The sequence below is a fragment of the Haliotis rufescens genome, unplaced genomic scaffold (assembly GCF_023055435.1).
Source record: "Haliotis rufescens isolate VD_foot unplaced genomic scaffold, xgHalRufe1.0.p SCAF_10, whole genome shotgun sequence".
In the NCBI taxonomy this organism is placed as follows: Eukaryota; Metazoa; Mollusca; class Gastropoda; order Lepetellida; family Haliotidae; genus Haliotis; species Haliotis rufescens.
The window spans coordinates 18,452,592-18,476,109 of NW_025963780.1; the positions used below are offsets into that span (position 1 = coordinate 18,452,592).

Below are 23,518 nucleotides of genomic sequence, written 5' to 3' on the forward strand. Positions count from 1 at the left end.
GAGGTACCCGGAATAAAGGCCGTTATTTATACCACTGATGCTCTTAGGTCATGATACGGTCGCATTTTCAATTATCACTTACTTAAACAATATCTACACAATGTTGCTAATCTAACATGCTGACTATCTGAATTTCAGAGATTACCTCTCAGTTTTGAAGGACATGAGTATGCAGAAATGACTAAAATTACATAAGTTTTCTTGGAGAGCGCGTTATCATAGAATAATGTTTACTTCTCTCGCTGGACATGTAGTCTTAACGATTAGCTCCTAACGCTTATAGACTAAATCTTGGGAATGAAGGCAGGCGTATATCAACACCGACTGATAATAACTTTGGACGGAACATGCATGTAGGCTTAACGCTTAATACATAATGCCTTTCGACTACACAATGTAGTCTTAACGCTTAATACATAGTGCTTATCAACCCAACCTTGTGAATGAAGGCCGGTGTATTCAAAAACCGACTGATAGTTAATTGTAGTACACAAATTATTAAGTAACATACCCAAAATATGATGTTTAGTCTTATTTTATAAAGTCAAAATTATTTACAAAAAATAGAAGAAAATATGATGTATTTTGGGACTATGACATACCCCTGGGCGTCGTGGAGCTTTTGTCCTCAAAAGCTTTTAATTTGAGAACATTATACAATTATACAAAACATAAGTAATAAGACAAAGAAATGAATGCAAAAACAAACAGCTCAAACATCAAATTCATAAATGGTAACATGATGTACAATATAATGTATTGCTCAAATGCAATGCCCACACACTAAATTAACTGCAACATGTTTGGTTGATCAATGACTTGATAAAAACTGTTGTGGACTTGAAGAATGTATGCACTAAAAGGTTGTGTTAAAATCTTATGGAGTTTACGGGCATTTAGAAAGGAAATTCTAATGTTATTAGGTATAACAATGGAAGTTGTAGTCAGCTTGTTCGTAACAGTGAAACCTGGCCAATTGACGGAGAGAGTGGGGAAGAAATAACCAGAGATTCGAAGGTTGTCAATAGTGTAAGGTGGCTGAATGTTCCAATAAGAAGGGCAAAGAGTCAGAGACATAACTTGGACAGTAACACAATCAGGACCTGTAGTGAGTTCTAACAAGAGACCGTTCTGAGAAGTAGAGCGTCGGCGATACAGTAGGAGCAATACAGAAGCAACAGCTACAGTGAGAAACCCTAAAAGGATAGACACATGATAGTCCGCCAGATCCCTTAGCACAAAGCTCGATAAACTTGGACTAGGAGTAGTTGCAGCAATATAACTGAGATCTGGAGGTAACACGGCTTTAACTGGGACAGCACGTGTGATCAACATAAGTGCCGCAGAAAGGGTACGAATTTTGAAGAACATCCAGAGCGCCAAAACAAATGTTATACCAGAGATAGTACTGGCAGTAATGGCAATAAGAAAATTTGTATCCAGCCATGATGATTCAACAGAAATTGTTCCATCAAGGAGAGGTTCTGCTATTGTTTGAAAAATAGTTTCATCTTTCTTGGCTCTCTCTGCAACACGTTTGAGACTAAGATGGGCTTTATTGTCGTTTGCCAAAACATCAGACATCTCATGTGAATATATGTTAAAGTTTGGAATAGAAAAATTTAGAGCTTTCTGAAATGTTGTATCTCCAGTGATTGTTGAGAGAGCAGAGGAATCAAAGAAATGTTGAAGTAAGGCTAGATTGACCGGAAAAAGTTTAGACATGTCCCCTGAAGAATTATTACAAGATGAAAAGGCAGCTGGGTAGAAGAATGCTTCAGTTGATAACGAGCAGTAACAAGGAATTTCTATGACACAAAAGGAACAACCAGTAACTATACGGTGCCCACCTTTACAAGCGAGCTTTAGAAAGGGAATCCTGTAGACGAGAACATGAGAGCCATCTATCATTAATATCTGGGGAGGCTGGGGTCTGGTAATATAACGAAAATCACAGAGAGCCTTTACAGAAGGTTTGATGTTTTGGAACAAGGCAAGAGCACATGAAGGCATGGTTGTAGAATGGACAGCAATGCGAAAGGGACACTGAAGTAATAAGTTATCACCAGAGCAAGAGCCTATAGTAGAACTTGAAAGTTCAGCATAGTGTTGATGGTCTTGTGAGATTGCAATAACATCCGGAATATCTAAAAGTTGTGTGGTATGAGAGGAAGTGTCATTGATGGGTAAGGGCAGGGATATCACTTTGTATAGTTGATATGGCTGGGTCATGGAGGACAATGGGAATTTTACTGATATATATATATGGAATTTTGCACGGGTAAAGATAAATTTAGCATTGGCATAATAATAGTTGGGAGTTGTTTGCAGAATGTTGAAGCTGGGATACTTTTGAGAGAGAAGATTTGAAATGTGATGTACAGTCTGTTGTAAGATCTCTGGAGGGATTAGAAGTGGTGACAATTTATTTTTAGCTAAATCGTGAATACCTAACTTAAGTTCTTCAAGTTGATGTTCTACAACATACGCCTGTTGAATCTGGTCAATTAAAAGAGATGTCAATGTGACAAGAGATGACTGAATAGACTGAACATTTTTCTCTAAAGCAAGGGCAGTATACTGAATGGCATCATGGTTTGCCTTAACACCTTTTACAGCATTTTTGAAGCGACTATCTACAACTTTCATGAAAGATGACATATGGGCAGAGTGTTGTTTGAGGGTGTTTGTGAGACTAATGTCATGTTTTGTGAGGGCATTTATGTGTTGAGCAAGTATGTTCACATCATTTGTAGTTGCTGTTCCAAATAATGTCTTAGACAATGAACCAACAAAGCTTAAAATTGCTCGTTTGGAGCGAGAAGAGGAAGGACGATTGGACTCAGGAATGAGCTTCATGATTTGTTGACGTGTTGCATTAAGTTGAGTAACACACTTCGTTTTGACAACATTCAAATGCATTTGAAATTGATTGAGGAGTGCACAAATGCTGTTGCCTTGGTGACAGCCGCCCATTGTTGGAATACTTGGAACTGTTGGGAGCTTGACCTCATAGGTGTGGACCCAAAACTCTGTCGCAAAGTGAACTTTGGAGGTTGGCTGGTAGATGACTCCATAATTAAGACGTTGGATTGGACTCGAACACGTGATAGGGTGAGCGAAAACAGTCAGTAGCCAAAGTAACATCAGACTCCATGCAGACCCTTAGAGAAACGAAAACAATGGAAACCAATAAGATATGATGACCTAGAGATGCAAAATGTCCTGCAGTAACATATGCAAATCCTAGCACTTATAACACACAGAAACTATGTTACTGTAGAGGGGTTGGTCAACATTATCCAAGGAACCCAATGAAATATCATTAAGAGACTGAGGAGATCAAGATAGGTCTTGAACTACTTGAAAAACCTAGGTTTGTGTTTGCGTGCACGTCCGGAATGTGTCTTGTGTTTATGGAAGTGTTTGAGAAGATGAGGACTGAGATTAGATGCAGGTTCCCAGGTGGTTTTGGAATATCCCGTCCATTTGACCTGATACTGTTTCCTACCTCTCATTATTTTGCAGCGAAGGATGCTATCAACAGGAAATGTTTGACTTTGCTGAATGTCAACGTCAGGTAACTGAGATGTAGAGGGAGTGGGTAAAGAATTTGGGGTGTCAGAATCAGGGATGTTTGATTGTGGGGGTACTGGGAGTGTGACATCTTCAGGGTTGTGTGTTGGTCGAGGAGCTGGGGATGGACATCTAGTCACTTGCTCTTCATCAGGATCTTGTGCATTGGTAGGATTTTCAGTTCTCACGGTGTATGTTTTCAACCTGTTAGCATGAACAAGGGATTTGTGGACTTTTGCCGAGTGTGAATGTTGAAGTTTGAATGTGTGATTTGGACCTAAAGCAATGATTGTGAAAGGACCTACCCATTTGCTTGACAATTTGGACGAGAGACCTTTTGGGACTGTCGGGTCAGTTAAGAGGACCTTGTCACCAACTGAGAAGGATGGAACCTTAGCTTTCAAATCTGTACGTTCTTTATTGATTTTCTGACTAATCTGTATGTTGTCTTTGGCTATGGATTTGGCAACTTTGAGATTTTCTAAGACTGTGTTAAGGTGTTTCTCCGCAGTTTTCCCTACAGTGGGCTTTGGAAGTAGGCTTATATCTATTGGAAGATGCATTTCCCTACCAAACATGAGAAAGTGAGGTGTATAGCCAGTGGAATGACATGGAGTTGAACGCATTGACATCATGATACAGGGGATGAGATCTGCCCAATTTGATTGATCACGTTCAACATATGCCCTGAGTGCTTGCTCAATAGTGCTGTTCCTTCTCTCGCACATGCCATTAGTCTGAGGGTGGTAACTTGATGTATAGTGATGCTTGATATCAAGAAGCTCACAGAGTGCATTAACAAGCTTTGATGTGAACTGCCTACCTCTGTCAGAGAGAAGAGTGCGAGGCGCACCAAACCGAGTAATCACTTCATTGAAAAGGATGGTAGCAACCTCACTGGCTTCCTGGGTACGCATAGGGAAACCTTCTGTCCAACGTGTGAAAGAATCAACAATCAATAGAACATATTTGTAGCCTGCCTTGGTTTCTGGGAGGGGACCTAAGATGTCAATGTGAAGGCGGGAAAAGGTGTCTGCAATTGGCATTGGGACCATTGGAGCTGGCTTGGCATTGATCTGACGCTTATATCATGGGATAACATTTATACTAAGTTATCTTATAATAATTAGATCTACATCAAGTGCTTTTATGAGTTATCATGATGTAATATTTATACATCATTTCATATAATTGTAGTTTTAGCAAGTAATAATTATCATTAGGTAAAATGCATATATAAAATATCAGTAGTTTCAGTTAAAGCTTTTTAGATGGTTGCTAGCCTAAGGTAATGGGAGCGCGTCTTCTAGACATACTATTCAATAAGACAAGAGTTACGTCTACATAGTTTAATTGATTTAAAGCTTTTAGATAAATGCTAGCCTAAGGTATCAAGATCCCATCTCCCAGACAAAGGATATTTATTTAAGTATATCTGTCATCACCCACCGGGGTATATTAGAATAACATTATTTCAATTAAGACTCATTAAGGATTAGCCCCCATACAAGCTCGTCTATAGTGCATTAAGGATTAGCCCCCATACAAGCTCGTCTATAGTGCATTAAGGATTAGCCCCCATACAAGCTCGTCTATAGGGCATTAAGGATTAGCCCCCACACAAGCTCATCTATAGTGACACCCTAATCTCTTTCAAAGCATCCAGTAAATATGTCAACAAGATTAGTGCCAGTCCAACAGGATAAACAGGATTTAGTATTCCCCTCTGTCTAGCCATCCATTTAGCTTAGGACACAACCAATCGTGTATCAACCAATCACATTCCTTTCTATTGTTTAAATTTTTGTTAAATACATACTGTAGGCAGGTTTTAGGAGAGAGGGGGTTTGACTCTCTTACCAAGCAGACCTCTCTCCCACAGCCCAGAGTGTGTACCGACTCTCTGTGGCACCCTCAGTTATTATCTAAGTATATTGTAAATTGTTAATTGTTCTTGTAAATAAAATTGTGATTAGTCTCCTGTGACTCTGGCTCTTTGCTGACTAATTCCCCAAGAAAACCAGCACGTCATTTGGAAGGTATTGTTCACCCAGAACAGTTCCATGATAATTTGGCGGAGAATCATCGTTTTCGGAACCACAGAGTCCAGGAACTAACTACGACCAGCTACAAGAAACCCATTGGAGGACATGCCCAACCGTGATCATCTGATGGAATAACAAGCAAGCTGCATCTACCTCTGACCTCAACACTGGATTAAAGACAACCAACTCCTCCAAAGACACCAACAAAGGAAGAAAAAGTCTTCAAATATTGTAAGTAATACATTGTTGAATACTTGTCATCCTTTAATTTAGTACGGTACATACTAATAGGTGTCATGGCAAATATGGAGTCTGGAATGGAAAGTAACTTTGAAAGTGAAATTCCAACAGTGTCTTTAGTTACGCCCCTTGCCAACAGTGTAATTCAGGCAAAATTTGGCACAAAAACAACAAATTGTTTAGTAGATACAGGGGCATCCATTTCTTGTATTTCGTCTGCTTTTCTTAGCACAGCTTTTGAAAACCTTACTCTTGGAAACTCACCCTTTCCACAGGTTAAAGGTGTTGGCGGCGAATTGCATAAAGTGTTAGGTTCAGTTGTGTTAGATTTTGTCATTGAGGATCAGGAATTTTCTCAAAGATTCCACATTCTGCCTACACTTCCAGAGGCAGTGATACTAGGTGAAAACTTCCTTGATGACAATGATGCAGTCTTAGATTATAGCTGTCATTCCTTGATACTTAACAACAGCACCTCAGACAGGCAATATATCAATTTCATAGCCAATTCAGTACAAGAGATTAGTGGATTAGCAAAAACAATAGATCAGATTTACATCCCCCCTCAGAGTGAAATTCATTTCAAGGTTAGACTATCAGAGACCAAAGAGGACTCCCTCATCCTCATTGAACCCATTGCTTCCCTCACTGCTCATTCTGAAGTAGCAGGTGGTAGAACTCTTTCCAAAGTGAAAAGCAAAACTGCTACATTTAGGCTTATGAATCCCTCCCAAGAAGAAAAGGTTCTTGACAAGGGTACAGTTGTAGGCAAATTTAGTTACATTGAACAGGGCTCTGTTTATGAAATCGACTCTGACCAACCATTCATCAGTACCGTTCACACCACTGAGAAGAGAGCCAATGACACCAGGGATTATGTTAAAATTGCACAAGAATTAGGATTTGATTTGACCAATACACAACTGACTCCAGACCAACGACACAGACTACTTAGATTTTTGGGACAAAATAGAAACATGTTTTCAACGAGTCTTGCAGATTTAGGTAAGACTGACATGCACCAACATATCATTGACACTGGCAACCACCAACCCGTTAAGAGTAGACCATATCGTCAATCTCCTCATCTCCAAAAAGTCACTGAAGAACTTATAGATGATTTTCTAAAGTATGATTTGATCGAGGAATCTACTTCTATGTATTCAGCTCCAATTATCCTAGTCAAAAAACGTGATGGCTCATATAGATTTGTTTGTGACTACAGAAAGTTGAATTCTGTCACTTTACCAATGTCTTGGCCTCTTCCTGTTTTTGATGATGTTATTGATAACATCGCCAATGCACATGCTAAGATCTTCTCAACTTTAGACCTTGCTAATGGCTTCTTCCAAGTGCCATTACATGAAGATTCAAAGCATAAAACTGCTTTCGTCACCCATCAAGGCCTTTATCAATTTAAACGATTGCCCCAAGGTTTGACAAATTCTCCACTTTGTTTTCAACAGCTCATGAGCAAAGTGCTACGAAAATTGCTTTTTAAGGTTGCGCTGATCTACATTGATGATTTGATAATTTACAGCAAAAACTTTGAAGAGCATCTTCAACATTTGGAGCAAGTATTTTACTATCTGAAACAGGCAAAATTAACACTAAAGCCATCCAAATGCAATTTTGCAACGGACAAAGTATCTTTTCTGGGTCATGTTTTATCATGTGGAGGTGTTCAAGTTGATGACAAAAAGATTGAAGCAATTAGAACCTTTCCAGTGCCCAAGTCACAAAAGCAGATTCGCTCCTTCTTAGGTCTCACGAACTTCTACAGGAAGTATGTGAAAAATTACGCTCACATAGCCCTTCCACTGAATGCCTTGCTAAAGAAGCATTCGGAGGCAGAACTAGGAAAGAAACCAAAGTTCCAATGGTCACTTGAGTGTGATCAGGCATTCAACACACTCAAACATGCTATGAGTAATACACCTGTTCTGGCGTATCCAAATTTTGACAAAGAATTTCTTCTTGCAACTGATGCCAGTGATATGAGCATAGGTTTTGTTTTGAGTCAAAAAGACGAGAAGAATAATGAACATCCAATAGCTTATGGTGGTAGAGCTCTTCATGGCAGCGAAAAGAACTGGAGCATTACAGAAAAGGAAGGCTTAGCTCTAGTTGAAGCCATTAGATCCTTTCGTCCATACCTTGCAAATTCAAAATTCACAGTCTACACTGATCATATAGCATTGAAGTGGCTGAAATCCATCAAGGATGCCACAGGTAGGTTAGGGCGATGGTCTTTGGAACTTTCTACCTACACTTTTGACATTGTTCACCGCAGCGGCAAAGCCAATGGGAATGCCGATGCTCTCTCACGTAGGGAATATGAGGAAAATATTAACTGTAATGATCAGACAGAAGAAGATGCTGAGAAAACAGTCTTCTCAGTAACTTCAACTCAGCAAAGCAAATCAACTAGCAGTACAATCTTGCCAAACACCCATTCATCCACACAGGTCACACAGACAACTCAGACTGAGGATAATTGCACACCTATTGTCAATCACTTAGAATCAGACACACAGACAACACATTGGTCAGTCACCTTTGAATATGAAGAGGATTATCAGTCAGTACCAGTTAATGTTGTCGCAGCATTACATGCTTCAAATGCTGATGTTACCCAAGACACATTGGTTGAAGTAAGTATAAAAGAACATCCAAATTTACGTCACCTACAAAGGATTTGTCCAGATTTCATCCAAATCTTTGACTACAAAGAGGATGAAGTCCTTCCACAAAATGAAAAGGATCGTCAAAAGATTCTTATTGAAGCCAATACTTTTGAAATTGATGAAGGCATCCTATACCGATTCGTTCCACAAAGACAGAAAGGCCACGCAGACAAGTTCATTAAACAGCTGGCAGTCCCAAGAACCCTCAGAAATCAAGTCCTGCAATCCTATCATGACTCAGAGTTTGGCGGTTGCCACCATGGGAAAGAAAGGATGCACAACACCATGAGACCTAAGTACTACTGGCCCAAAATGTACAGCGATATTGCTACTTATGTCCAGACATGTGAGGTATGTCAACAGACCAAGAGGCACTACCATGGCAAGAAGGCACCACTTCGTCCACTACCTGTAGAAGAGGTCTTCACCCGATGGCACGTTGACATTCTCGGTCCCCTGCCAACAACACCAGATAAGTACAAATACATTTTGGTCATCACAGATGCATCATCTAGATGGTGTGAAGCCTTTCCACTTCGGACCCAAGAAGCCAAAGAAGTAGCAGATGTTCTCGTCAGAGAAATATTTTGTCGGTATGGCGCTCCAAGGACCTTAATTTCAGACAGAGGTCAGAACTTCATGTCCAAACTTATCAAAGCAATTTGTGAACTTTTGGCAATTAAATTTACCCATACCAGCCCATACCATCCTCAAACAAACAGCTGTGTAGAAAGGCTCAACTCTTACATCAATCAATCACTAAGAGCCTATTGTAACAAGTCTCAAAATGATTGGCCCCGTTTCATTCCTGGCATCATGATGGCCTATCGGATGGCTCCAAATTCATCAACTCAAAAATCCCCATATGTTATGCTTTTCGGCCGGGAAATGAGAGCTCCACAAGATGTAGCATTAATTCCAAAAGAAAATTTAGGCCACAATAACAAAAGTTATCTTTCCAATTTGCTTGAGGAGCTTCAAATCACTAGAACAATCGCAGCTGAAAACACTGCTCGGGCTAAGGAGGTGTATTCAGAACAATATAATAAAAAGGCTAAAGAACCAGAATTCGCCCCAGGTCAAAGAGTTTGGCTTTACTGTCAAAAAGTTGAAAAAGGCCTTTCCAACAAATTAACCAAAAAGTGGTATGGTAGCTATTATATCATCCATACAGGTCCAAATTATACCTACAAACTGCGCCGAAGTTCTGACGACAAAATACACAAACCACTGGTCCATGCCAACCGTCTGAAGCCATATTTTGATCCTGCTGATCGTCCACAGTATCCTCCAGAACCATACCTCAATAACCCCAGTGACATAGATTCAGGAGTCATGGATGACAACGAGGAACCAGTCAATGATACTCATCTTGACAGCAACAATTCCCCACCAACAAGTTCAACTTACCAGGCTACTGATCAATCACCTCCACAACAGAAAGGTAAGAAGGTCAATTCCAAAACAAAGGCAGGTACTTCCAGCAACAAGAGTCCAAAGCAAAAGACCCCAACAAAGAAGAAAATCCCTGCTTCAAGTACAACAGAAAAACCTACCAGTCCCACGGCAACAATGAAGGAAAATCATGCCACACCAGGTCCTAGTGCTCCAACCAAGGTAAATGAAAAGGTAAACAAAGGGGAAAGAGGAGTGAATAGTAAGCATCACCAGCCCAAATCCAGAAAACAACCTGACGACAGCCAGGTACAACCTCCAAGTCCAACATCAGGTAATCAAACCAAGGATATCCCTCAGGTCTTCAATCCAGAGGGCATCCACTCAATTGTTAGTTCCAAGAGAGCAAATGGCAAAATCTACTACAGAGTAAAATGGAAGGACCCAGAAAGAGGAAACACATGGGAGTATGGCAGCAGCATTCCAGACTCCATTCGGAGAGAATTTCACCTCAAAAGAAGTATGTCAGGAAAACGACGAAAACGTCCACTGAAGAATCATAAGTTTTTCGACCAAAAGGAATCAGCACAAGACAATAAATCAATCAATGTTCTGTCAGGGAATACAATGTCCGGAAATGTCAAGCAAGACAACACCAAACCATGCATAGAATTAGATGTCAAACCATATCCGTTTTTTCCAAAACACCTACGAAAAGTAGATCATAAAATGGAAAGAGTTATGGGCATTGAAATTATTCAAGGAGACTGCTATGTCAAGGTCTCATATAAAGAATATCCTGGTCAATTCACATGCTATTTCGAAAGTGTTCCTCCCCACCTCATACAGCGCTACCTTGATGATAGCTGGAACGATCTCCATGAGTGGCTGGGTCTAGAAGATAATCCTCGATATGATCCAGAGGAACCACCAATTTATAAATCCAAAAGGGTTATTTTTCAAGATATAGACCATGAAAACATCAACACCTTTTCCTACCGTATTTCACTCACAGACAGTATTCATCCATACCAGGATCAACGCACCATACATACCGAACAATGCCAATTGCACATATTCTTGATAAAAATACAAAATCTCCTGAATAAACGGTGCAAATCACGAAACAGCTATTAGCTGTATCTTGTTATGTTTTCTTGTGTCCAGTCTTTTCACTATGGGTCGCCAGTTGAGAACAAATGGCATCAGCCTGATTATCTGAGTTATTTGTATCACAACAAATTTTGAGCATTGACCTGATCAACCAATCTCAAAAGCGAAGTGAAATGACACGAACCCAACCGAAGCGAACCAAACCATACTGGGAATCGAACCCAAACCGTACCGAAGCGAACCAAACCATACTGGGAATCGAAACCCAAACCGTACCGAAGCGAACCAAACCATACTGGGAATCGAACCCAAACCGTACCGAAGCGAACCAAACCATACTGGGAATCGAAACCCAAACCGTACCGAAGCGAACCAAACCATACTGGGAAGCGAACCCAAACCGTACTGAAGCGAACCAAACCATACTGGGAATCGAACCCAAACCGTACCGAAGCGAACCAAACCATACTGGGAAGCGAACCCAAACCGTACTGAAGCGAACCAAACCATACTGGGAATCGAACCCAAACCGTACCGAAGCGAACCAAACCATACTGGGAATTGAACCCAAACCGTACCGAAGCAAACCAAACCATACTGGGAATCGAACCCAAACCGTACCGAAGCGAACCAAACCATACTGGGAATCGAACCCAAACCGTACCGAAGCAAAATAAACCAAACCCTATCGCATTGAACCGAAGGAAAATCAAAGCGAAACAAACCAAATTCAAATAAAGTAAACTTAACAACCGAAATGAACCAAAACAAAGAAAAGGCAAACCAAATAGTTACAAAAACTAACAATGATATACACCTTTTGTATACCGTATTAATGTAACAAATCAATGCACTTGTTATATGCACATGCACATATAATGTGTCTAATGATTGTATCCAAAAGTAGAAGGATATTACTATTTTTTTTTTCATGATAAACTTTTGTAATTTGCCGCCAATACATTCTTCCTGGTCATGACACCGTTTAGTAATAATTATGTACTGATCTTTTACATCATAATTATCATATTTGTTTTATTTTCTAGTTATTACAGACAAACTAAGGAAGTATTTATATATGACATATTATTTGAACATGCTAACTCTCTTTTCTTTGTTTCCATGTAAAACCTCCATGGACACAGCCTACTACCTTACAACCCCAATCCAGGATGTGGAACTCAAGGCCTCCTACATCACCCATAAAGCCACCAGTACAGAGTGCCAAGACAAGCCAGCTCCACATCCAGAACCCCTGATGACAGCATTTTTATATTATGTTTCATTATATCAAAGAGACTCTATAATAATTATTATTCACTACTACCAGTTTAACTTTATACATTGTCCATCTAAGCCTTAATTATTTTTATTTTTACACGTTTGGGGTCCAAACTTTTTCAGACGGAGGGGAAGTTATCATGGGATAACATTTATACTAAGTTATCTTATAATAATTAGATCTACATCAAGTGCTTTTATGAGTTATCATGATGTAATATTTATACATCATTTCATATAATTGTAGTTTTAGCAAGTAATAATTATCATTAGGTAAAATGCATATATAAAATATCAGTAGTTTCAGTTAAAGCTTTTTAGATGGTTGCTAGCCTAAGGTAATGGGAGCGCGTCTTCTAGACATACTATTCAATAAGACAAGAGTTACGTCTACATAGTTTAATTGATTTAAAGCTTTTAGATAAATGCTAGCCTAAGGTATCAAGATCCCATCTCCCAGACAAAGGATATTTATTTAAGTATATCTGTCATCACCCACCGGGGTATATTAGAATAACATTATTTCAATTAAGACTCATTAAGGATTAGCCCCCATACAAGCTCGTCTATAGTGCATTAAGGATTAGCCCCCATACAAGCTCGTCTATAGTGCATTAAGGATTAGCCCCCATACAAGCTCGTCTATAGGGCATTAAGGATTAGCCCCCACACAAGCTCATCTATAGTGACACCCTAATCTCTTTCAAAGCATCCAGTAAATATGTCAACAAGATTAGTGCCAGTCCAACAGGATAAACAGGATTTAGTATTCCCCTCTGTCTAGCCATCCATTTAGCTTAGGACACAACCAATCGTGTATCAACCAATCACATTCCTTTCTATTGTTTAAATTTTTGTTAAATACATACTGTAGGCAGGTTTTAGGAGAGAAGGGGTTTGACTCTCTTACCAAGCAGACCTCTCTCCCACAGCCCAGAGTGTGTACCGACTCTCTGTGGCACCCTCAGTTATTATCTAAGTATATTGTAAATTGTTAATTGTTCTTGTAAATAAAATTGTGATTAGTCTCCTGTGACTCTGGCTCTTTGCTGACTAATTCCCCAAGAAAACCAGCACGTCATTTGGAAGGTATTGTTCACCCAGAACAGTTCCATGATAATTAGATCGCTGACAAATATCACAAGATTTTATGTAGTCCTCTATATCCTGATACATGCCCGGCCAGTAATATTTGGCTAAGAGGGTTTGTCTTGTTGAGTCCCTACCAAGATGACAACCACCTACTTTTGAGTCATGATAGGCATAAAGAAGATCTTTGCGGAGAGGAAGAGGCACAACAAGCTGAGTAATAACTGAGGGGCGATTGTTTTTGGATCCTCTAAACTTTGATTGATGAAAATGATAAAGGATTCCATCACAGACATCATATTCCTGGGCACGACCTCTAAGACCTTTGACCTGAGATTCACTGTAAGATTCTGGGATTTCACCTTTTTTAAGGAAATCAATAATAGGCTGTAGATCTGGGGAATTGTATTGTTTGACATCTAGTTGCTCAAAATCGAACGTAGAGGATACTGCAGAGACTGATGGACTGGTAGTTTGTGGTTCATTCACATACACAAAATCAACAGCTAGGGAGACAGAATCGTCAACAATCGGCACCAAGGATGGAGAGTGGGCTGGGGTGTTTGTGATGGAGTTCGATGCGTCAGGAGAGGGAGAAAGCCTATTTTTGTGAACATCAGTAGGAAGTTTGGATGTTTGTGATTGGGTAGACTGGCATGTTTGTAGTTTGGAGATCAAGGAAGGAGTGCATGTGATAGCTGTAACATTTGTGTGAACATGAGAGGGCAGGGGAGGGGATGGTATGTCATCAGTAACCGGAAGCGTTTTGGGTTCAGGATACTGAGTACGAGATATAGCATCAGCATTTGCATTTGATTTTCCTGGGCGGTGTATAACTTCAAAATCATAGCCTTGAAGCAAAAGCGACCATCTACCTAGACGTCCTGCATCTTCTTTGAACTTATGGAGCCAGGTCAAAGCTTTGTGATCTGTGTACACCTGAAATTTCTTTGATGCCAAATATACTCTAAAGTGTCTAATTCCTTCTACAACTGCCAGGCATTCTAAGTGTGTGACACCCCATTTTCTTTCCGCCTGATGTAAAGATCTACCTCCATAGCATATTACATGTTCACGTCCCTCAGAGTCCTTTTGACCTAAGATGTACCCTATGGAAGTATTTGATGCATCAGTGGTGAGAATGAATGGACGAGAGGAATCAGGATAAGCAAGAACCGGAGATGATGTTAGCTTTTGCTTAAGTGTTGTGAATGCCTGTTCAGCTCTGTCAGACCAAATGAAGGGGGTGTCTTTTTTGAGAAGATCATACAGTGGTGAGGCAATTCCTGAAAAGTTTGGGACAAATTTTCTGTAGTAACTGGCTAAGCCTAAAAAGTGTCTAACAGCATGTACATTCTTTGGTTGGGGAATTTTATTGACTGCTTCAATTTTGGATTGATCTACTTTGATTCCATCTTTGTCAAAAATGTGACCTAAATACTGAACTTCTTTGGCAGCAAACTTGCATTTACTAGCTTTAAGAGTAAGTCCTGCTTGTCTGATCTTTTGGAATACACATTTCAAATGGGTCAAATGTTCAGAGAAAGTTTTAGAAAATACTATCACATCATCCACATAAATCAAAATGTATTTCCAATTCATTTCTTTTAAGGCTTCAGATATTGTGCTTTGGAATGCCATGGGAGCATTTTTCAGGCCAAAAGGGAGGCGATTCCACTCAAATACACCATCAGGAGTTATGAACGCTGATTTGTGTTTAGTGTCCGAATGAAGGGGAATCTGCCAAAACCCACTAGCACAATCCAGAACACTAAAGAATTTGGCCTGACTTTCGCCAACTGTATCTATGACATCTTCAAAACGAATGAGAGGGAAGAAAATGGGTTTTGTAACAGCATTCAAACGTCTGTAGTCGACCGCAAAGCGATAGGTGTTGTCCCTTTTCTTTACCATAACCACCGGGGAATGCCATTCAGAAGAACTAGGGGAGATAATGTTTGCTTCTAACATTTCCTCTATTTGTTTTGAACATTCTTTTCTGATTTCAGCACTTTGGCGATAGAAGGGAAGTCTTACTGGTCTAGCATCACCTGTTTCTATTTTGTGTTGATGCAAGTGGGTTGTACCTAGTTCCGACCAGTTTTCGGCAAAGGCAGATCTTTGAGAATTTAAAAAGGATAAGAGAGTTTGCTTTTGTTCAGAGGAAAGATCAGACTCACTTAAATCAAAAGATATATCAGATGAGCATGGGGGCTTCTGGTTTTGTGATAGGTGAACAGAGGCATGAGATGATCCTAAGTTGGTGTGAGTAACCTGAGTGTGGGGTTGAGAAAGAGAGTGACCTAACTTTGAAGTATGTGATAGTGATGAGATGCCTTTAGGGTGATCAGATGAAGTTGCACTGACCTGATGTGACATGATGGATGAACAACTTTGATTAAATGAGTGACCTAAGTGTGGGTTGAATGAATGACATGAGGGTGTGTTGGACGAATAACCTGAGTATTGGTTTGGTGAAAGACCTGAGTGTTGGTTGGATGAATGACCAGAGTATGCATTGACCTGTTTTGACATGTTGAATGTACAACCTGAGTTTTGAGTGAATAAGTGAGCTGAGGGTGAGTTGAATGAATGACCTGAGTATGCATTAAACTCTTTTGACAAGTTGGAGGTAGAGAGCCTAGGGTCAGTGTCGGGAATGTCTGAGAGAACGGATATGGAGGAAATGTCAATTTCTGAAGTGGTTGCAAGTACTCTTTTAGTGTTTAAGTGGACATCTTTATCTGTTGGATTTAAAAGTCTCATGTACACAGCCTTTTTAGAATTCCTTACAAGACATCTAGCACCTTGAAGTTTTGTTTTGGAAAGTTCGGGTACAGGCTCAAGCAGAAGGATAGCACCTCGTCTATTCCTAGAGATAAGAACAGGAACATCTACCTGGTGTTTGGCGGGAATAGCAACTTGATGTTTACACCTAGCATAACCTGCATTAGATTCAACCAAAGCAACAGTGATTAGACCTTCATGAATGTAAAGACATTTAGAAGACAGACAGACAGTAGCTTTGTTATCTTCTAAAAAGTCCATGCCTAGGATGAGAGAGTGATGGAGAGAGGAAAGAACATGAAAGGTTTGGGACAGGAGAACATTGCCAACATTAATATCAAGTGAAAGAGAGCCTAATACTGAATGAATTTCACCTCCTACACCTGTTATTTGACTAAGATGGGATTTAGATAACTGTTCCTTAGTGTATCCTGCCTTGTGTAAGAAGCGCATGCTGACACAGCTGATGGATGCACCTGTGTCAACAAGAGCTGGTGTTTTTGCTTGCTTCACCTTTATCAGAACAGTGTTCTTGACCAAAGGAGCCACAAGTGAGACCACAGGGTTCTCATGCCTGACCTCAGAAATCTGAGAATCAGGCGCGAGTCCCTATTGCATAGGTGCTTTGTTCTGTGAATAGTAAGCACTGAGGCAGACGCTAAAATGGTGTCCTATCTTATTGCAATAAGTACAAACTGTGTTGTAGTGTGGGCATGCATAACGATTCGAGCAATACATACCACAGCCATGACACTTTTGTTGGAGGTGAGGTGGCACTGGTAGTCGTGGTCGTCGTGGATACTGCTGTTGAGGGTGTGGGTACTGTTGACGATGGAATGGAGGGCGTGGCAGCTGTGTGGACATGTTCATTGGATGTGCTGGCATCGGTGGTGGTGGCTGGTCTGGAGGTGGCAACTGTTGTTGCTGTTGTCTATGCGGTCTATATCTCTGCATCGGAGGTCTGTTGTGATGGTCTTGCTGTCCACTGGATGATGGGATAGCAGCAGCCTGCACGGTAGGGGGCGTTGTCTTGGTGATCAAGGTGGCAACCAAGTTGGTGAGCTGGTCCACCTTTGCAGCCATATTGACATCAGCTGAATTGGCCGTCAAGGACTTTTCTGCCAACTCTGCCTGATGCCTTACTTCCTGTAAGGTGGTCGGTTCCTTATTATAAACAATCTGTCGTATTGCCGAACGAAGACCATTTACTGTTATTGCCACGACAACAGACGCAGGGAGATTAAGATGTGTTGTAGCAGCCTGGACTCTTGTGACATATCCGGTGACAGTCTCGTCACTCGTTTGTGCCATCTGCAAAACACTGACGTCGAATGCAGCTGGAGAAGAGAAGCGTTGGTCGAATGACGCCTTTATTCGGGCAAGGTTATTCCGATCTTCCTCAGAGAGCTCCCGATACCATAATTTAGCTGCTCCTTCCAGATAAAATGGTATTAGTTTGCATTTCCGATCATCATTAAAGGAGTAAAAGTTTGAAAAGTTTAAAAAATCTTGCCACCAATTCTTTCCATTTGTAGTTCCAGAGTACTCCTCAAGCTTTACATGTGGCATGCTTGACATATTTGAGGTCAATGATGAAGTTATTGTTGAAGTTGCTGTCAACGTTGATGCAGGCGTTGTTGAATTTGCAGCTGTTGTGGTGATGACAGCTGGAGACACGAGGATGGGTGAAGATGGTGACTGAAGGACCGGAACAGGACTGAGCAGGCTGGTCAACAATGACCTTGGCTCTTGGCCCCTCAGCTTCTGTCTGTAGTTATTGGGTGTTGCGCCGGTCATCTAGGATTTCCTCCACCATTTATAATAAACCTTATGACCTATAATAACCTTTAAAGGTTAATGTTTGGTCAAGGCTAATTATAATTCCTAGAATTAGCTGTCGGGGAATTAGCAAGGGACCGCACACCTTAAAACAACCAAGAGAAGCATCTATTAGTGGCCAGTCTTTATTCCGTGTGTCTCAACAGTCAGTTACATATCACAATAAAACATAAACAAAGTACAACCTAAGACAATTGAAGTATTCCGAAAATTATGAATTAACAGTTACAGTAAAAATCTTACAATATATCATACAATAAACAAATGCATTTAACAATGAAACGAAAACACTTTACAATTGGTTGGAAATGTAATACACGTGGTATAGCGCAATTAAGGACAATGTATTTTAGATAACTCTTCGGTAAGACACGTACTACATGTGGTACCAATAACTAAAATAATCTTACATGATCTTTTAATGTTTATTCGAAACGTAAAGATGAGCTTTACTTCAATACAACCTTACAGAATACAACTTAAACCAATTAATAAGAATATTCAAATATTAATAAATATCTCACCCATTACTAAAATAATCTTACATGATCTTTTAATGTTTATGCGAAACGTAAAGATGACCTAACCTTACAGAATACAACTTAAACCGAATAATAAGAATATAGAAATATTAATAAATATCTCACCCATTACTAAAATAATCTTACATGATCTTTTAATGTTTATGCGAAACGTAAAGATGACCTAACATTACAGAATACAACTTAAACCGAATAATAAGAATATAGAAATATTAATAAGATTTCAATCTGCTAATTAAATAAAATGGCCACATGTTTTATATCTAAACTACCGTTAATAACAAAAAGTCATATGCCCGACGGCATGTCATTGAATGTGTACAACGTAGAAATAAAAAGAGCTTAATAATACTGAAGATATAGCAATACATGAGCAGCTGAATTAAACAACAAGTGTTATGTGCGCGCACGGGTTTTGCGTGTACAGTACAGTTGCCTCGCTCAATAAGTACATTGTTTTAACATTAATTACATCAAGGGTAGTTTGAATCATTTGAATGGAACACACACAGTAATCATTTAAAGATGCATTCATTTACATACATGCACACTTCAATTGCAAACATTCAATAAAATATACAATTGACAACAGATGCACAGGAATTACTTTGCTTCCACGAGCCCGGCGGAATATAAATTTGCTGAACCAATGTCTAAAAAACGTTATCATATTATATTTTATACTATTTTAATATACACTATATTGTTAGATTGTTTTTCATGCTACATGATCTAACCTTACTATAATACTAACTTTACTGGTTACCTTAGTCATTCTTGCCTAATTTAAAATGTTGATTATATTCAAACCAACTGAGAATATAGAATGCAATAGAAAACAGGAAAAATAGGAATATAGTTTAATAACATACAATATACATGAAGTGAACATATCTTACCTTAAAACAACCAAGAGAAGCATCTATTAGTGGCCAGTCTTTATTCCGTGTGTCTCAACAGTGAGGTACCCGGAATAAAGGCCGTTATTTATACCACTGATGCTCTTAGGTCATGATACGGTCGCATTTTCAATTATCACTTACTTAAACAATATCTACACAATGTTGCTAATCTAACATGCTGACTATCTGAATTTCAGAGATTACCTCTCAGTTTTGAAGGACATGAGTATGCAGAAATGACTAAAATTACATAAGTTTTCTTGGAGAGCGCGTTATCATAGAATAATGTTTACTTCTCTCGCTGGACATGTAGTCTTAACGATTAGCTCCTAACGCTTATAGACTAAATCTTGGGAATGAAGGCAGGCGTATATCAACACCGACTGATAATAACTTTGGACGGAACATGCATGTAGGCTTAACGCTTAATACATAATGCCTTTCGACTACACAATGTAGTCTTAACGCTTAATACATAGTGCTTATCAACCCAACCTTGTGAATGAAGGCCGGTGTATTCAAAAACCGACTGATAGTTAATTGTAGTACACAAATTATTAAGTAACATACCCAAAATATGATGTTTAGTCTTATTTTATAAAGTCAAAATTATTTACAAAAAATAGAAGAAAATATGATGTATTTTGGGACTATGACATAACTTTCACCATGTTGTGTAGTTTTATGTGAATTAATTAGTCGTGAAAAAACTCTTGTCTTTTTTCCCGCCAAAATATTTGTTGTTCGTTGTTGAATTGTGTTACAATCGTTTGCCTGCCAAGGTAGTCATATTGTTTACAATTCTCAGCTACGTATGTATAACATATTCTTATGTTCTTAAATACTACTAGCTTTGGCGTAACAGTGAGTTGCGTATACTCAAATTATTGTATACTTTTTCAACTCGTTAAAAATATGGTTGCCGATAGATTAATATCAAATCTACGGCTTTCTTCCAGTCCCGCTTCATCAACAATTATTTTATTGCGTACCTATGTTTATGCGATTAAAAAGGGTTTTGTTGGTCTTTTTGGTTTACATTGAGTTGCGTATATGAACTATTGTATACTCTTGCAACTCGTAGTTTTGCCGATAGATTATTGTTCAATTCTATGGCATTCTTCCAGTACCGCCTCATCAACAATGGCGTAATTGTGTAAATTATGATTGAGCGTGGTACTGATTGTCGTGGGAAAAATCTTACAAAGATTATCATCCACGTTGTTTGGTCTGTACGCAGATGTGCTCTCCAAACCCTAAATGAAAATATAAATACCCTTGGTTTACATTGAGTTGCGCATACAAAATTATTGTATACCCTTGCAACTCATAATTTTGCCGATAGATTAGTGTTCAAATTCTTCGGCACTCTTCCAGTATTGTCTCATCAACAAGGGTTTAATTGCGTAACATACCTTTGAGCATTGTACTAATTGTCGTGGAAAAAAACTTACAAAGATTATCATCCACGTTGGTTGGTTTGCGCGCAGATGTGCTCTCCAATCTCTAAATGTAAATAGCCTTGGTTTACATTGAATTGCGTATATAAAAATATTGTATACCCTTGCAATTCGTATTTCTGCCGATAGATTACTGTTCAATTCTACGGCATTCTTCCAGTACCATTTCTTCAATGGTTTAATTGCGTAACTTATGTTTGCGTGGTGTACATATTGTCGTGGAATAATCGCCCAAAGATCTTTATCCACGGTCATAGGCATGCACGTAGATGTGCTCGCCAAAATTCAAAATGTAATTTTTGTGTAAAACTCTAATCCAACGAGTTTACTATATAAAAGCAGATTACTCACAATCATATTTTGCAGTTATTCCGTCGTGAGACGAGAGGAATGTCACTATCGCAGAATAGCGAATGACATGGTTCGGTCATTACCACCCAACCGTTATTATCGGCAGGTATTATGACGCCTGTAACTGCAGAAGTACACCATCCACCGAAATCAACAATACCGGAGGATTTTGTGAGTATCGTAACTGCTCCTATTTTTTCAGCCGCCGGACACTTCCAGATACATGTATGTTAATCTGTGACGTCGGCGACAGCACCAGCGTATCAAGATACTATGATGGGGGTAGATTAGACGCAAGCCTTGATCCAGTCAATACCTTTGAGCTTTGTGTCTGATTTATCTGCGCCGAGCGCAGCACTTGACTACAACCCAAGCACTTCTATTACGCAAGCGATCCACGATCAGCTTAGCGCTGTTCCAACATATCCAGCATAGACCTGCGCCGAGCGCAGCGTCTGACTGCTACCCAAGCGCTCCTATCACGCAAGCGTCGCACGATCAGCTTAGCGCTGTTCCAACATATCCAGCATAGACCTGCGCCGAGCGCAGCGTCTGACTGCTTGAGCGCAGCGTCTGCGTACCAGTCAAGATCTCTACAATGACAGTGTATTCGGTTACGTAACCGGCACATGATCAGCTTATATAGCACATGTACCCGATTGGGTAGCAGACCATCCCGTGTCAGTAACGCCCTCCCCTGATAACGGGGTAAATAAGAGGGACACCACGAGGTCATTGGAGGAAGACTTCTCCAAAACTCACATTTGCTCCGTCATTTAAGCGACCAATATCGTCAATGTTTGCAGTGGATCAGAATCTATTAGAGGATAACCCTATCTGATTAGATCACTTCCAAACTATGGTGTTTTTCCTACAGCGTCAGTTTGACCACAGGAAAATTCATCTTGAGACCGTTCTGACGGAGATTACCGTTACACCCAAGAGTCTATTACGTCAATCTTGGTCATCTACTCCCCTGTTCAACGAACAGATCGCAGACACGCACGTCAAGTTCCCCAAAAGCTTGGAAAGTCTAAGCGGGCTGGCAAGTCAGGGAATTATAAGCCTAGACGCGCGTTTCTCAGGGAAGACCAGCATTCCCTTACTGGGAAAGGGATTGGTAGAGACAAGTCTCAAGGACGATTTAGTACTTATCGCACTATATCATGGTGTCCGTATACGGGTAGAGATAACCCCACCGTTGACCACAGTTTGAATGGGAAAATCCAACATAGACATACTGTTGGTAAGAAGAGCTGTGGAGTGGGTTCACAACCCAGTCTTTACACCGGGGTTTTATCCTCACACCTACCTGGTACTCATGAAGGACCCAGACAAGATGAGAATGATCCACAATCTCTCTGTGTTCAACGAACGTTTGGTTCTTGATCAGTCTCGACTATCCATCCCAACCGTAGACTTTTCAGGTCCAGTTCATTGGGGTTCACTACCAATGATAGTATTTCCCATTTGACATGTCAGTGACACTTATGGCTATTTACAGGAGTAATGAAGCCAATAACTATCTACACTTGACGAACACTTGGTTCGAGTCGTAGATGGAGGGCGATCTACTGTATCATCAACACATGTCAATAACTGGGATAGACAATCAACGAGGCGAAGTCGGGAGTATTCTCCTTCCTATTGAGTTCAGTTCATAGGAGACCTGTTCAAGACAGACCAGGATATCCTATCTGTACCGAGGGACAGATGGCACAAGTTTCTACTTTTGTCATCTACTCTACACCAACCACACACACTTCGCCAGTGGCAAGTGTTGCTAGGGTTAATCACCTCGGCACAGGAGTTAACTAGCATGGGCCGCTTACAACTGCGACCAATTCAATTTTTCCTGAACCCTTACATCAGGAGTCAGGATCCACTCAAGGCCATCACTCTACCGACTAAGCTAGAGCCTTGCCTCAATTTGTGGCGTTGAATGTCTGCGGAGTCTCTTTATTCGGGTTTTCCCCGAATACACACCTGTTTGTGGACGTCCCCTTTCAGGGGTGTGGGGTCTTCACTTACAAGACCAGATAAGCTCAGGGCTATGGCCCGGCGCTCAATGGAAGTGGCACATAAACAACTTGGAGTTCTGGCTATATCACATTGGCAGAATCAACAACAGTTAGCCCGACTCTCAATATCCACAGACAACAGCACTGTGGTGTGGTGCCTGTGCAATCGGGGAACAACACACTCCCACTC

General features: G+C 40.1%; 1 protein-coding gene across 1 annotated transcript; it reads right to left on the reverse strand.

The window, feature by feature from the left end:
- Positions 1-1,910: 1,910 nt before the first annotated feature.
- On the reverse strand, positions 1,911-20,147 carry LOC125374596. Its single transcript, XM_048385515.1, has 4 exons — positions 19,494-20,147; positions 16,954-18,137; positions 2,946-3,164; positions 1,911-1,933 (listed from the first exon to the last, which is right to left on the reverse strand). Exons 2-4 carry the CDS (start codon positions 18,008-18,010, stop codon positions 1,911-1,913), a joined length of 1,299 nt encoding a protein of 432 aa, XP_048241472.1. The 5' UTR covers positions 18,011-18,137; positions 19,494-20,147.
- Positions 20,148-23,518: the final 3,371 nt, after the last annotated feature.